The 15265-nt window shown below is 45.3% G+C and overlaps 2 protein-coding genes across 3 annotated transcripts; one reads left to right on the forward strand and one right to left on the reverse strand.

The window, feature by feature from the left end:
• The first annotated feature begins 171 nt into the window (after nucleotides 1-171).
• On the forward strand, nucleotides 172-5924 carry LOC147189909 (cAMP-dependent protein kinase type I-alpha regulatory subunit). Of its 2 annotated transcripts, none has more exons than XM_086138386.1 (11): nucleotides 172-319; nucleotides 1534-1742; nucleotides 1937-2107; nucleotides 2183-2274; nucleotides 2475-2536; nucleotides 2623-2669; nucleotides 2804-2962; nucleotides 3038-3098; nucleotides 3385-3506; nucleotides 3620-3701; nucleotides 3893-5924. In XM_086138386.1, exons 2-11 carry the CDS (start codon nucleotides 1569-1571, stop codon nucleotides 4063-4065), a joined length of 1143 nt encoding a protein of 380 aa, XP_085994512.1. In that variant the 5' UTR covers nucleotides 172-319; nucleotides 1534-1568; the 3' UTR covers nucleotides 4066-5924. The 2 variants fall into 2 exon arrangements, with proteins under 2 accessions (XP_085994512.1, XP_085994514.1); XM_086138388.1 differs by having other exon boundaries at nucleotides 187-319; nucleotides 1539-1742.
• Nucleotides 5924-10522, reverse strand: fam20a (FAM20A golgi associated secretory pathway pseudokinase). Its single transcript, XM_086138385.1, has 11 exons — nucleotides 10021-10522; nucleotides 9116-9309; nucleotides 8990-9040; nucleotides 8582-8660; nucleotides 8410-8502; nucleotides 7930-8045; nucleotides 7325-7505; nucleotides 7132-7241; nucleotides 6749-6830; nucleotides 6590-6649; nucleotides 5924-6465 (listed from the first exon to the last, which is right to left on the reverse strand). Exons 1-11 carry the CDS (start codon nucleotides 10365-10367, stop codon nucleotides 6195-6197), a joined length of 1584 nt encoding a protein of 527 aa, XP_085994511.1. The 5' UTR covers nucleotides 10368-10522; the 3' UTR covers nucleotides 5924-6194.
• Between the last annotated feature and the right edge of the window lie 4743 nt (nucleotides 10523-15265).

A 15265-nucleotide genomic window follows, 5' to 3' on the forward strand; every position in this document is an offset into this window, starting at 1 on the left:
TTCCCGCCGTACTTATGTGGCTTTCTTTCCCCCCCCAATCTCCATTTTTTCAGTTCAAGTTGAGCGCCTTGACGTCATTCTGTTGAACGCGGCGCCTTTAAGGTTGCCAGGGGTTACTGGCTCACATGTCAGAACGAGGAGAATTGACGTCAGTGAAGGTCGCTGATTGGCTCTCAGGCGTATCCGGTGGGGCAGCGGTCCAGGGCTCGGGGAAAAAAAAAGATCGAAGAGAGCAGAAGCTGCTAACGGTTACTGCTTTGACAAACACCACCCGTCCCGAGTCGCTGTCGTAGGGCTCGGTAGGATTTCACGACATCTTGTGAGTATTCCTCTTCCCTTTCGCCGATGCAACGTCATAACCTCTGAAATTTGTTTCCCCTTGTCTCGCGTTTGTTTATGATGGAACCCAAGATGGCGTCAAGAGGGCTTTGCCTTTGCACGGAGCTAGCAAGCGATACATCAAAACCTCGAACAAGCTTTTTAACGTGGAATTTACCCCAGGCGGAGAAGTAAAGCTTTTCTAACCACGTTGATTTTAGTGTCTAATCTAGGATACGTGACATTCACCCAGTGGTCAAGCTTTGTTTTGGCCAGCACTCCCTGACCTAGACGTCATTGCATACTGCACACAATGTTAACTTCAAAGATTAATTTTGCAGGAATTATTTTCATATTGCTTATTCAACTGCCACTTGTTTATTAGCAAGGTCACTGAGTTGTGCAATTGTTTCTTCCAAATAACTGACGACCGGAATTGACCCGGAATTGGGTCATTCATAAGTCCAAATGCCACTGTATTTATTTTTAACATAAAGAAAAAGTGAACGATATAATTTATATATATATATATATTTTTTATATTATTCGTCACCTGACATTAAGCATCTGATGTAAAACGTCATGCAAATGCATGTGCTTATTTATTTGTGGTTGAAATTTAATTTAAATGTCACACATCCTCGTAGTGTTGCTGCCACAGGATGCATGTGGTTTACAGATTCTTGCAGTTTCAAAACGTAACTTAGAGTCTTTCCTGTTTGATAAAAGTCCAAACCATCTCTTAGCACTCCGCTGTCATATCAGACTTTGATCACACGATCATGACCAGCTTTTCTGAGAAGCGGTTTTCTGTTTACATGGAACCTCAAACGAGAGGCTGGTCACGCTTTTGGTGTGTGACTTGATTTCAAGCAAAATTGCGCACGCGTTGTGCATGACCCACATTCACAGCCGGTCTTTGTGACATCAAACTTGACTCGAGCAGATGAAAAATGTTGCGGTCTGAAGGCAGACATCATCTGACCGTCTTCGGGGCTGTCGCTAAACAACACCAAACGTCTCTTCGCCTTCTCGCTCCGGTTCCACTTCTCTCACGTTCTTGTTATTTTTGTCCCCGTTTCTCACACAGAAACTAAAAGTGCCACATGCCTCATTTAGAATCCTGTAACTTATGGCATTGAGAAGATTTCATCACATCTGTTTTTTGGGGCTTTTCTTTGCCTCTTCCTGTTGGCTCTCTCTTGTACTCCCAAGGTTAGAGGTCATCGAGCAAGCTTGCGATTGTCGTCATGGCTTCTGGAAGCACGAGCAGCGAAGAGGAGAGGAGCCTGAGGGAGTGCGAGCAGTACGTGCAGAAACACAACATTCAACAGCTGCTGAAAGACTGCATTGTCCAACTGTGCACCTCCCGGCCCGACCGGCCTATGGCCTTCCTCCGGGAGTACTTTGAGAGGCTTGAGAAGGTGCGTACCAGCCCTTTTTGGTCACGTTATTGCCCGCTAGACAGAAAGAGAGTCAGCATAATGTGAAAAAGTGTGCGAGATATATTCAGTAGTCTTTTTGGAGAATGATTGGGGAATACAATAGGCAATCTTGAGCTTTCAAAACTTTTCCGGAAAGCCAGTCTTTTGATTCTTGCATCCCTCCTCCTGGTCAGGAGGAGGCCAAGCAGATCCAGAACCAGCAGAAGGCCAGCAGTTCGCGCTCCGACTCCCGCGATGAGGAGGTCTCCCCTCCCATGAACCCCGTGGTGAAGGGCCGCAGGCGGCGGGGCGCCTTCAGCGCCGAGGTTTACACGGAAGAGGATGCCGCCTCCTATGTCAGAAAGGTACACACCAAACACTTTAGATGTTCAGGGACGAGCTTGTCCTTCAGTCCATAGTGACGCGTGACGTTTCTTCAGGTGATTCCGAAGGACTACAAGACAATGGCGGCCTTAGCCAAAGCGATTGAAAAGAATGTGCTCTTCTCTCACCTGGACGACAACGAGAGGAGGTACCTGACTTGAACTTGATTTTCCTTCAAAAGCTTGAGTTCCTCAAATTTTTGGGGCGCGGGGAATGCCGACTGGGTTTATTTGGTCAATTTTTGCCAATTGCCGCGATTCGTAGCGGGGCTCAGTCCAGACAGCGCGCGGGGACAACTCATCTCCAGGTTTGTGCGACTGTGCCTAACTCTCAAACGTTTCTTTGCAGTGACATATTCGACGCCATGTTTCCTGTCACCTACATCGCCGGGGAGACCGTTATTTTGCAGGGTAGGATCCCGTGGGCAAAATGACAAGACTATCAAATCGAGGCGCATGCTTGCGAGGGTCAGTCGTTCGTTATTTTCTGTCCGCAGGTGACGAGGGTGACAATTTCTACGTGATTGACCAAGGGGAGATGGATGTGAGTATTTTCCCCGTTTCATTTCTGAAGGTTGATCGAAATACAAATTTGGGCCAAACGGGAAGCGCTCTGCTATCCGAACACAAAATGCGATGCGTCCAGGACTAAAATGTGCCTCGGCTTCCATCACGCAGGTGTACGTGAACAACGAATGGGTGACGAGCATCGGCGAAGGCGGCAGCTTCGGAGAGCTGGCGTTGATATACGGCACCCCGAGGGCCGCCACCGTCAGAGCCAAGACCAACGTCAAGCTGTGGGGCATCGACAGAGACAGCTACAGGAGAATACTCATGGTGAGGAGGCGTCGGGAGAAAATCGCGCGCTTGCCGAGAATCTTGACAAAACGATGCTTTTATTTTGGAATGCAGGGAAGCACTTTGAGGAAGAGGAAGATGTACGAGGAATTCCTCAGGAAAGTGTCGATTTTAGGTGGGTTTGTTTTTATTCATTGACAGTCGAGATGAAATCAGCAGAAGAACTTATTTCTGCCTGTTGCATTTTCGGTATCATTCTAAGCAAATGCAACATGAGGCACAGTGTCAGGCTCTATTTTGTGAGCGATCGATTCTTTCACGAACCACTGAAGGGAGCCCACATACCACACATTGAAAATCCCTGTCATTAAAAAAAAAAAAGGTTAGGAAGTAAAACAAAACTAATAACCAGTAAGTTGACTCTTTTTCAAACGTAATGTGTCATGGCTGCTTTTTCTCAGAGTCCCTGGACAAGTGGGAGCGACTGACCGTCGCCGACGCCCTGGAGCCGGTCCAGTTTGAGGATGGCCAGAAGATTGTGGTGCAGGGAGAACCCGGAGATGAGTTCTTCATCATTTTGGAGGTAAATGCCCCTCGCTGCCAGCAAAGAGGAGTACGCACGAGAGCCTCGAGTGACGACGGTGTGCTCGGCGTTGGATGGAATTCGAACGCGTGCGTGTTGTGTGCATATTTCAGGGTTCCGCCGCAGTGTTGCAGCGTCGCTCGGAGAACGAAGAGTTTGTTGAAGTGGGAAGATTAGGACCTTCAGACTACTTTGGTAAAGAAATTAATTATTTTTAGACCAAGGTTTCCACCAATAATGACAAAATAGCAGGTGGTAATTATCGGGGGGAATATTTTCATTTAACGTTGTTGGGAAGAAGTAGCAACATTCCTTTTTTTAAGAGTCATCAGAATACATTTGGTATTGTCGGCGCTGACCTCGTGTTGATTGCGTTTTTCACGCAGGTGAGATCGCTCTGCTGATGAACCGCCCCCGCGCCGCCACCGTGGTCGCCCGCGGCCCCCTGAAGTGCGTCAAGCTGGACCGGCCTCGCTTTGAGCGCGTCCTGGGCCCGTGTTCGGACATCCTCAAACGCAACATCCAACAGTACAACAGCTTTGTCTCGCTGTCGGTCTGAAGGGGGCTCGCGTTACACCCCCCACTCCCCCTCCCGTCCCCCTCTTTTGCTCCTTTCTGACCTCGGGTCCACCAACGCAAGTTGCTTTCCGCCACTTCCTGGCCTCTCCTTTTGCTTCTCCTCTTGAGTTTCCCCCCTTTTCTTTTCCACACACACGCCCCCCCCCCCCCTTTTAGCCGTTCACCAGCGCTTGTACCAGCTGCTGTAACGTTACCGTGTAGGCACAGTTGCATCACGCTACCCTACGTCATCGATCCGCCGGTTCCGCTTTGTTTTTTTTCAGAGAACGCAAAGCAACATTTGTTTGGAGATCTGGGCTCTGAAGGACAGGACAATCAAAAACCTCACATGGCAAATTAGTTACAGACGGATGTTTTATTTTTTTCCCCCGAGTCCCGTTACAGACACGCAGCAGGAGCTCACGAGCATAAGAGACGACGAATGCACCAAATGTCAGTCAGGCGTGACGGCTCGTTTTTGAATCCTTTTTGTTTTTTTGCTTTCCGAGCGGTAGGACGAGACAATGTCAAGATGTGGAAAAAGTTTTGAGTTTTAGTGTGCAGCTTGGAGGCTGGTGCCAAATGTTTATTACACGGTGAGATGAAATGTTACCGCCGTCTGTTTGGAGCGTTAAATAGGATTTTTTTTTTTCTCCCTCAAAACCTTTTTGTCCTAATCAGTAGAACACCTTGACTTGAAGAGAAAAAAATATATATAAAGGGGAACCCCCCCTCCCCCCTGAAACAAAAGTATTGTGTATTTCAGTATTCTGTTTTTTAGTATAAGCCAAATAAATTGGTCATTTATGCGCTATGGTTTATAATCAAAATGTTCTAGTTAAATGATCCATGACTCAATGACTATTATTCTTCTTAAATTTATGGTTCGGAGTGATGATAATCTTTAAAAGAAAAAAGAAAAAAAAGGTTTTCTCTGTCTTTTGTAAACACTTATTTTTCCATAAATTCTATTTTAGCTTTCCAGTGCCACAAAGTAAATAAATGCTTCTTGTCAATCGACAACAGTATGTGATTGTATTGAGTAATAATGGGTTCCGCCCCCCCCCCTTCCTCCAACTAAATGAAATGGTGTAAAGAAACCTATTTCAGGACATCTGAGGTATTTATGTATCAAGTGCGAGTTATTTATTTCAGACTTTTGCTTTGTTGCCTACTGGAAAACGCTGCCTGTCGTTTCACCCGCTTGTGATTTGGTCTCTGCGCTTTTTTGGCATGTTGTTGTGACACATCCTCGGCGCGAGAACAGCAGCTTTGTGCAGAAGCGACACCGTTATTGAATATTCCATTTGTTCCTTCATGAGTATCTTATCCAAGTGATTTCAGCCTACCTTCATTCCTGTCATTTTTTTCCCCTGAAGAGAGAACATTGTGATGCTGATTTGCAGTGTAGTTTACCCCGATTACAGCCCGATCATCCTCACGACGTGTCGCCCTTTCGCTCAGGCGGTCCTTAAGTCACTTCCTGTCCATCCCGCTCCGCAGGATTACGATTCTCGATAGGGCCGAAGGTGTTTTGTCGAACTACTGTCTCCGTGTAAATAGCAGCAACATCAGCAATCGGTTTTAAATGTTTTAGCCACACCGCAGTCGTCCCGGTTTGCCTTAGCTGAACTTTTCCTGGGCTTACAGTAGTCGTCAGTCACTCCTGCTGGTTCTGACCTACAAGCGGGTCCGTGTGGGACCTGTAGTCCTCCGAGCCCGCGGGTGATCAAAAAGGACCATTCTTTTTCTATTCTTCCCTGTATTCATTTTGACCTCCTATATCTGCAAAGATGTTTATCCTTTTTTGGTATAGATTGTTCCAGATGGCAGTTTAAGCAATAAAAAAAGTCAAAAGAATTCAAACCCGCCTCAGCCGTTTATTTTGCATATTTATTATTTATTTTGCATACTTTACCGTTTTTTTTGGGGGGGGGGGGGATATGTTCATTTTCCACATTGGCCAGTAGAGTGTGACATGGAGCTGTTAAAAAGTCAACACATCCCATCTGTGGCCAGGTTTTGAGAATAACCCCCCCAAATTCTGACTTGTTCCATTAAAATTGAAACGACTGAACTTCATCACGAAGTCTTAAAAAAAAAAGCCGAGTAGAGTTCCATCCTCCGCCGTTACCTGGCCTTTTTGCTCTCTGCGTAGGCCCGAGGATTCACTGCGGCTCGAACAAAGTCATCAGTGATGACCCGGGCGTCGCCCTGCTTGCGCGTGCAGCGCTGGACCGCTCTCAGGATCTTTATGAGCCGGCGATCCAGGGCTGAGAGGTGCGATTCTGTTAGGATGGGCTGCAGGGGGTCTTTTTGCAGAGACTCCCTCATCACGTCGCTCAGTCTGAACTGTGGTTGGGCCAAGAGCTGGAGCCTCAGGAGGGTGGAACGCTTTATCCTGTGGGAGAATAATAAAAGGGGGCTAATACAATCCTGGCTATATCAACATTCATTCATTCTGGACAAGTGCAATTGAAAACAAATAATTTTTGTTTTTCCACGCAGGATAGAATTTTGCTTACATGCAACACTGAGATAATGGGGCAAGGATGGAGATCTCATCTTTGCTGTGCTTCCCAAATCTACGATCACATAAAGCAACGCGTTTACATAAGGTCATACCAGCATTAATTATTATTATTTTTTTTTAATGGAATAAAGAAAATGATTTTTGCTCTCACCCTCTTGCATTGTCCAGGTGGAGAAGAAATCCTTCGTCACCAAATTTGGTGAAAATCTCATAGTGGTGTCGGTCCATGTTGCCTGTAAAAAAAAAAGAGAAGGCATGAAACATCACAATTGATACGTTTTATTATTTATTCACAAGATTTCCACAAGCAGTCATTTAATGAGATCGTGCTTGAAAATGTTCACAAAACCAATTCTCTGGAGTAAAAAAAAAACTGCAAAATGAATGCATTGGTAAATTATTTTAAATATTCTCTTAATTGTGTGAAGCACGTTGAGTTAACTTGTACTCATTTCATTTAGATTGGATTTACATTTCTATACCATAAATACGGGTGTTTTAATGAAGTGATCATTTATCACAATCATAACATACCCATAAGAAAGTCAAAGATGGACATGTCGATGATGTTGAGGAGCCGGTTGCCCGAGTTGTAAGGATAAAGTTTCTTTATGGTGTCGCAGTACGATGGATTCACCTGCCACCTTTTCCAGGAGATTGACAGCAAATTATCCAGAAATGCTTCAGTTCGGCCGTTCATGAGGTTGACAAAATGGAAGATTCTTACTCTTCCTGCCCGGTGAAGGTGTACGAGCGTATCCAAGGGTTGGGGATGGAGATGCGGGGGGCGATGCTGAGGCCGGGGAGGTAGGCCGAGAGGGAACCTTCCAGGAGGTCGGGGCTCCCGCAGACTGCGTATTCTGTCTTGCATACGTACAGGCATTTGGCGAAAAAACACGTGTTGTTTGCTGGAATGAGAGGAGAGGAGACAAAAGACTGCTATTGTTTCAATGCTGAAGAGCAGTGTGATATATCAAATTCCGATTTTACACCCAGCTTTATTTCATGTGACCTGCTTCACTTCCATAATTTATGCTTCTTTGTCCTTTGCATAAGGATGGGTGCTCTTTGGCAAATTCATCGAGTAAATTAGTTTTTCTAATATTTGACTTATTGAAAGACAAACGTTCGTTCCGTCGATCTAGATGTATTTCTGTTATTTTCCCACTAGAGGACGCCAATTCCCCAAAGAAAAATCTGGCATAGTCGAAGAAGAAGTCGAGCTGAAAGGTGCCCGTCAACTTGAATAAAGGTCAGCGAAATCCATATATATACTATATTACATTTTGAGCGCTACACGAGACCATCAAATGATTCTTATTTATTTATTACCAGGTGAGGTGAAGAAGACAGCCCGTAGATCGTCATTTCGGGTCACTTGGAGAACTTCGCCGGTGAGGTTCAGAAACCTGCCAACCACCGGTGGAACTCTTCGGAAATCCAGGATCCTAACAGTAATTCACCCACAAAAAAAAATCTCAGTTCTCTAAATTAACCCTCGTGTCTCTGTTTTATGCTCTCGTTTTAAAATGAGGACGGTTCTCTTATGAAACATGAACAAAATTCCGATTTTGACCCCCTGCGCCCTCAGAAAATGACAACAATAGATTGTTTTTCTATCTATATAATGTTGTTTGTGACATCTTTCTTGTTGTCCGGTGCCGAATTGATGCTTTACATCCTTATGTTAAGTGCCTTAATGATCACGTCAAGTCAGCATGACTGTACTTGTGTTAGTCACGCTGCCTCAGCTATTGTGCTGTTAAAATGAAGTGAACTGCATGGGAAAATGTGTGCGTGCAGGTTCTGTACCTGTCCAGGTGAAACGCTGCAATCTCTGCATTGTGTCTCTGGACATCGACAAAGAAAAAGACATCTTCTGGAGTCTCCTCGTCCCTCTGCTGCCTGATACCCGCGCATGAAAACATAATTTACAGGAGCGCTGGTGAAGATGGACGATGAGTCTCAGAAGACGTGAGCTCACCTCATTGGCTTGAACATGGCCTTGCCAAAGTTCTGCATCTTCAGCGCCAGTTTCAGGTGGTGTCCACTGGGCTTCACCACTGGATAGATAGACAGCAACCATTACCCTAAAATTTCTTCGAAGAGGGGTCACTTTTAGAAACCCGATAAACCAGATTAGTGTCAATAGTGCGGAGTATTTATAAGCGTTGGAGCTGGAGGATATTTGTGAAACTAACTATGCGGTGATAACTAATAGCACCCTATAACATACAAAAATGACACAATTAAATAGAATGTGGACATTGTACTGCTCCTTCTGGCGTTTTTTTGTTTTTGTTTAGTTTTTTTTTTTTGCAAAGGATTAAAAAAAAAAGGATAAACTTTGAATGCACATGAGGTGACTATTAAAAGCTTGAACTGACCTTACCTTGGCTGCAGTCACACGTTCCTTTCAGGGCCTTTTCATCTTGAGTGAAATCTAGAACAATTTCCATCATTACAATCATGTTTGAATTTCAGAAGTGAGAATTAGCAAACGTAGTCCACGCGTCACCTGAGTTGATTACTGTCATGTCGCGCATGTCCAGGAGCAGCCGTGCAATAGCGGGGTCATGGCGGGAGTACAGAGCGTGGCGGCTTATTCCCCCGTGGAATTTGAGCCAGTTGGCGTCCGGGTCGAAGGCCACTTGGTAGTCGGTCACGGTGATGTTGGAAGCGGCTACAGCTTCGTTGTATAGCTTCATGTGTCTGAGGACGCGTCGCGTGGCGAACGTGCGGTGCCGGAAATATTTGACACAAAGATGAACGAAAAAGAGAATTAATTTTGCTAGTTCACCACGTCAATGATCGAGACGATATTCTCTTGCATTGCGTCAAACTGATTTTTAACCACATCTTGCTGCTTTAAACAGCAGTCGAGAAAGTGGAAATAGCCATCAAGTAGAGCTTGACTGCTCATAATTCTTCTCCCTTTCCAGCTCAAGGGTCCAAAAATCTCCCAATCTTGCTGCACGAGCAGTCAGACAAGCGTCCCACGCCAAGACAGCGTCTTTTGTCTCCCGCACACGAAGACGGACGTCGCTTCTTTCACAACCTTTTCACCTTCGAGCGCGCCAGACGTGGGATCTCAGAATAACACGTTTGCGATATGGACTGGACCGACGCGTGAGTGTTGGCTTAATCGCTTTGCCCCAAAGCAAACACTCGCTATTGTCTATTGTGATTTTACAGCTGCGGGAGCGCATCTGTTACCGATGCCAAAGTGTATTTATACTCCTCGCCGTCTGTGCGCGTTGGGTTGAACGGCCGTAAAAATCGGTAATTCTGCCCCTTTCGCAATGATGAGAGAGAACTACGTTCTTTCTCATTCAGTACCATTTGCAACACACGCGGCAGAGATTCTTCACTAAACCTTAAAATCGGTGTTAACAAAAATATTTGAAGAAACCAGAAGCTGACCTTTCCCATCGTGACACTTTTTTCCTGTAGTAGTCCATCAGCTGGTCCGACTGCAGCAGCCTCTCCGCTGGTGCCACCGTGGGCTTCTCCATGTTATACAGAGGATGGGTGAACAACCCGTCAAGCTTGGAGCTCCCATTGCCGCGTCCGGAAGGGTCTAGGTCCTGGAGCGTCAAAGAAGTCCAGTTGGAGAACTGACCGGGGAGGCTGAAATTGCTGCGGCGGCACGAACAAAAGCGTCCCGATCCGTCTCCGGCGTTCCGCAGCTTCGGCAAGAGGATGAAGTAGAGGTCGGCGGAGAAGATGGCAGTGAGGGTTACGGCCAAGAAGAGACGGTCTTTTCTCATTATTGAAGAAGGGAAGAAGAACGAGTTGACTATAAGTGCTCTCTGCAGGTTGGATGAGGCATCACTGGATGGTTCGACGCTACTGGTGCACTCAATCCCCGGGCGCACCCTCCGGCACGTCCCTCGGCAGTCGCTGAAGAACCGAGAGCAGGCTGTGAGTGTGTATCGGCAAAAGTCACTGACAGCTGGGCCGCTTCCTGTGAACTGCTGCACTGAGAGTGAGGGAGGGAGAGACTGTGTGCGCAACAGAGTGGGTGAGTGAGGGAGAGGGAGGAAGTGGGGGGGGGGGGCGAGGCGCCAGCATGCAGGTATGCAAACACCGATTAGGAAGGTTCTTGGGGTGGGCGCATCGGATGCAGTCCCCCAGTTCGGGGTGGAGGTCTGAGTGACAGCGTGTTAGGCTGTCTCTGTGTGCAGTTTTGCAGGTCCAAAGTTTGGCTTTTAGTCATTTGGACTCTGCGCTGGTTTTCCAGAAGTGTTTGCCTTGGACGCTGCAGCAGTGAAACTCTGCGAATAATTGACATTGATGTCATATTTATGTGATAACACGTCAGAATTATTTTAGAGATTTTGTTGGGAGAAGTATTCTTCCGTTGTATCCATAAGACCTCATTACAATTAAAAAAAAAAAAGAAGAAGTTAAAACTACAAAAAAAAGCTAGCGACGTGCTACGTGTGTTGTTGTGGTATTTTGGAATACGTGTGGCGTGTTTGGGTTGTTTGCGCGTCTGCCGGCGTGGGTGTGGGTGGAGGAAAAGCCGCACGTCAGTGTCTGGGAGTTGTTTTAATTCGTTCTGGAGGGAAAACAAAGTCAGGAGCCTTTTGCCAGCGTGCCATTAAACCGGATCAGCGCACGCATGATCTCTCCAGCACAAACACGGAAAGCGAGAGGGGAGATGTTGCGTATAAATTTGAATAAATGACACAGAGTTTTTTTCTTTGACGCGTGTCAACAGTGTTTAACCACGGCACTTGCGTCAAATGGGGCCTATTTTGATGTTTGCCACCGATTGAAAATACTCCAAATGTCATTAGTTGATGCGGCCGACGGGGTCAAGAGTGCGCTCGGCACACTGCCTGTTTATATTCGTCACTGATTTTCCAGAAAGGCGCCACACCTTCGCCTTTTCCTCTGCGGCGCGAAAAAAAGATGTTTTCAAGGAACGAATGATTGCAAAAGGAGGTATTTTTTTTTTTTCAAATCGCTATTAGATTTCGATCAGGCTTTTGGTGTGAAGTGGAAAGTATAGCGCTAAAATGGTGGCTGAAGGGAAGGCCCGCCCTGCGGTTTTGGGAGAGTTATCATCTTGTAACCATTAATTAGAGTTGACAAATGACAAAATGTCATACTCTGATTTATATATTTACACTTTTACAAAACTCAGGCTGTCTCCTTGCATATATTCTCATGGAGAATCACGTTTGCTGCCAAGGGAGGTTTTCAAAATATATATATATACAGTATATGACTTCGTTTGGAACAAGCACCGCCCTCCGAATGCTTGGTGATCACATGACACACAGAAATGTGGATCTAATTCAGCATTCGCAGCTTCATTTCTTTTTATTAAAATAACTAGTGGGAACAATGGAACAAAATTTATCGTCCCCTGTACAGATTTTCTAATGCGGATCATTTGATTTACAATATTTTCCCGAGGGGGGGGAGGAGCAAAGCAGTTCTCATGTTTGAATGAGTAGAAAGCAAGCTAATTTTTCTTTGGCTTTGGCTTTTTGACTACTCTCAAGGGACTGCAGGTAAATTTTCACCCGCCCGAAGACGAATATGAGAGAGGAAGTGTTTGGGCTGCCTTGGTAGCGTCACACGTCTTATAAATAGTGGATGAAGCAGAGAGACATGCCCATCAAAGCATTCCTTACATGGCAGAAGATCTTTTTTCACATCTTTTACAAGCCCGAAGCGGTCGGTCTAGACGACTGGCACTCTTGGCCGCAAACTTCTCAACGAGACAGCAAATCACAGTTTCACGGGAAGCAACGTAGACGCATCGGAGGAGCCGAAGCCAGACAATGAAAAATATACTGCGATAGGCCTCACTTGGAGCCCCCCGCCCCACCCTCCCCCCCGCACATCAAATGCACCTAAAATATAACTCCTTCCTCTTCCTTCCTTTCCTTGTGGGCAACCTCCGCCAAACAGTGGAAGTCTGCAGCCACAGCGCTCGCCCACAAGTGCGGCCCACTAGCTCGGCGCATTCCTGCACACTTGATAGAGCCTTTTATAGTCGCTTGTGCTCACCGCTGGTGGATGAGCAGAAGCTGTAACCCGCGCACATGGCAGGAGTGCATACAGAGAAAAATGAAAATCAAATTTGCTGTGGTTTTTTTTTGGGGGGGGGGGGGGTTGTTGTTGCAGGGATTTGCAAAATGCACCATGTCCTAAAAGTTGTTCTTGATGGAGAAAATAAGTTGAATCATTCAAACGAATTAAAACAGAAATATCTCACATCTATTTTGGCAAAATGTCCTTTTTTTTGGGTTGTTTTTATGATGAAACACTGTGACCTTTTTTAATTTCTTTGCAGACAAATACCCTCGGTGCTTTACCATAAAACTAAAACTAATACCAAAAAAAAAAAAAAAAAAGCAATTTGGGTAAAAAATAAATACATAAAAATTTAAACTCGCAAATCCCCTCTATAAACTAACTAAAATAAGAGTCAAACCACCATTAAAAAAAAGAAATCATGAAAAATCCCAAACTCATCAACCCTTGCGTGTCTCTGCAAGGGTGTGATTGCGGAGCACCCATCTGTTATTCTCTACACAACGGGTTTCCATGACAGGAAAACAAATTGTTTGCAATCACAAGTGCACGCGCCCTTTATGAGTGCCATTTAAAACATCTGCACCTCCAGATGTTCTTGACTCAGCACACTGCAGAATTCCTCCTGCGAAAAGGTGATCAAAGGGGAAAGTTGAGCTCCAGACCTTTTTGTTTTTTTGTGTGCAAAACATCTGTTGTTACAGTGACCCTCGGGACAGGATTGCTCCTGAGAAGTCCGGTCACACGGAGTGGAGCTCCTCATTTCAGTTTCGGCCTCGCTGTCATCAAGTTTGAAATGAATCACTTCAATGATACTTCCTTGACACCGATTCCAATTTTGCAGGGCGTCGGCTGGCCTCCTATGTGAGTTTTTCATTCTATTTGCATACGACACTGTTTTTATTAGCAAGGATGTTGATTTTTTTTTTTTTTTTTTTTTTTGATCGGCTTTCTAAAAAAATATTTTTCAAAGTAGCCTGAAATGAACCCACAGAAGCTTCTCTGTTCCGGGCCCATGAATGTCTCTCACTATGCAACCACACATTTTTTTGCTGTTTCTCATTTTCTCTTCAACTACCGCTTTCTTATTCGCAGTCCCGTTTATATCCGACATGTGTCCCAAAAATGTGACATGACGGAGCCAAACCAGAGTTTACGAACTTTAGTCAGTCTTCAACTTGGTGGCGAGTGTATTCTAGGGATGAAAAGTCTTGGCCGAATGGTCAAGAATGTGCAACTTGAATCCACTTTTTTTTTTTTAACCCATATCAGCTGAGTTAAGGGACCTACGGTGGGTCTAAAAAGTCTACACACCCCTGTTCACATGCCAGGTTTTGGTGATCGAAGAAAAACTAGAGCAAGATATAAATAATAAATAACCGACATTTTACATGCCAGTTCCTGGAAAAGGTGCCCATTACTTGAACATATTTCTTCATGACTCATTTATTATTATTTTTTTTTTTAGATCTGGAGATAGTCTGCCCCTTTTGTCCTCAGAATTTGGACTATATAATTTGATATCCTTAACATCTGTTTTCTTTTCAGTCTTTTTTTTTTTTTAGCATTTATGACTTTGTTTACGACGATGATGACCGTGCACCATCTTGGATATCGCCGGTGGGTCACACTGTTAACTCTCAGTGGGCCTAACAAAAACACAACAGTCAGTTTTGTTCCCTCCCCCACTGATGTCTCGACGATTCATACATACGGGTCGTTTCGCCATGGATAAAGCAACCACAACAATTCTGAGTATGCTCTGAGACATCTGGCCCCGACTTGAGATCGAGCCAATGTAGAGAAACGTATGAGGTTCACCTCTGGTATGTTGTTGGCTCTGTGATGTTCCACATCGAGTCCAGTCCAGAGAAAAACCCGCATGATCGCCCTCCGTTGACCACAGTCCAACTGAGCCATCTGTGGAGTCCGTGAGGAGAAAGTGTTTGTCGGCCACCTTCGAGGATGTCCGCACTTACCGGCCTCGCCTCCAGCAATGAAACACTGGCAGTCAATACTGTCGTAAAATGTGCATTTAAAGCAATTGGGCTCCTCTGGGTTGTGGAGTACTTTCAAGCAGAGATTTACCACTGAAGATTTGGGATTAAAAGTGCCAAGCGGAGTCCAGTTGCCTCGATTCACCTTTTGAGGATAAAGTTGATTATATCTTCTCTCCTTTTTCCTCATTTCCAATCCATTTTGGAAGGAGTTCCCAATCTGAAGCGTATCTTTGGTGTTGCCTGAGTTCACAGACCAGAAAGTTTTACTGATCTGAGGCTGCTACCCCCCGCGCCCCCAAAAAACAAACAGTGCTCCGAAATGCCTTTTGTAAAATCTAAATCAGTTTCACCATTGTGTTTTGTTTTTATAGAAGTGATTCAGTCAGTACTATAGACCAGGATATTTCGATCGCAACCTCGTGTGACCCACGGCTGCAGCGTGGCATTCTTTCTTTTGTGTCAGCGCCATAAATAGCAAGTCAAGGCAAAGAAAGTCAAAGTAAAGTAAGAATGTGAAGGTTTTTACTTGTGCTGACCAACATTTGCGCTGCCCACATTTGCCAGATATAAAATATGGGATCGTTTCAGAACACTGCAGTCTGTTCGAGCGG

The sequence above is a fragment of the Hippocampus guttulatus genome, chromosome 19, assembly GCF_054856545.1.
Source record: "Hippocampus guttulatus isolate MCC_2025c chromosome 19, RoL_Hgut_1.0, whole genome shotgun sequence".
Lineage (NCBI taxonomy): Eukaryota > Metazoa > Chordata > Actinopteri > Syngnathiformes > Syngnathidae > Hippocampus > Hippocampus guttulatus.

Excerpts from the sequence above, each read along its gene's own strand:
- LOC147189909 (XM_086138386.1), top strand. The coding sequence starts at position 1,569 with ATGGCTTCTGGAAGCACGAGCAGCGAAGAGGAGAGGAGCCTGAGGGAG. Across the intron at positions 2,670-2,803 it reads TTGACCAAGGGGAGATGGAT|GTGTACGTGAACAACGAATG; the intron begins GTGAGTATTTTC and ends TCCATCACGCAG. Across the intron at positions 3,099-3,384 it reads CAGGAAAGTGTCGATTTTAG|AGTCCCTGGACAAGTGGGAG; the intron begins GTGGGTTTGTTT and ends GCTTTTTCTCAG.
- fam20a (XM_086138385.1), bottom strand. The coding sequence starts at position 10,367 with ATGAGAAAAGACCGTCTCTTCTTGGCCGTAACCCTCACTGCCATCTTC. Across the intron at positions 9,310-10,020 it reads AAAGTGTCACGATGGGAAAG|ACACATGAAGCTATACAACG; the intron begins GTCAGCTTCTGG and ends ACGCGTCCTCAG. Across the intron at positions 6,650-6,748 it reads CACCTGGACAATGCAAGAGG|ATTTGGGAAGCACAGCAAAG; the intron begins GTGAGAGCAAAA and ends ATGTGATCGTAG.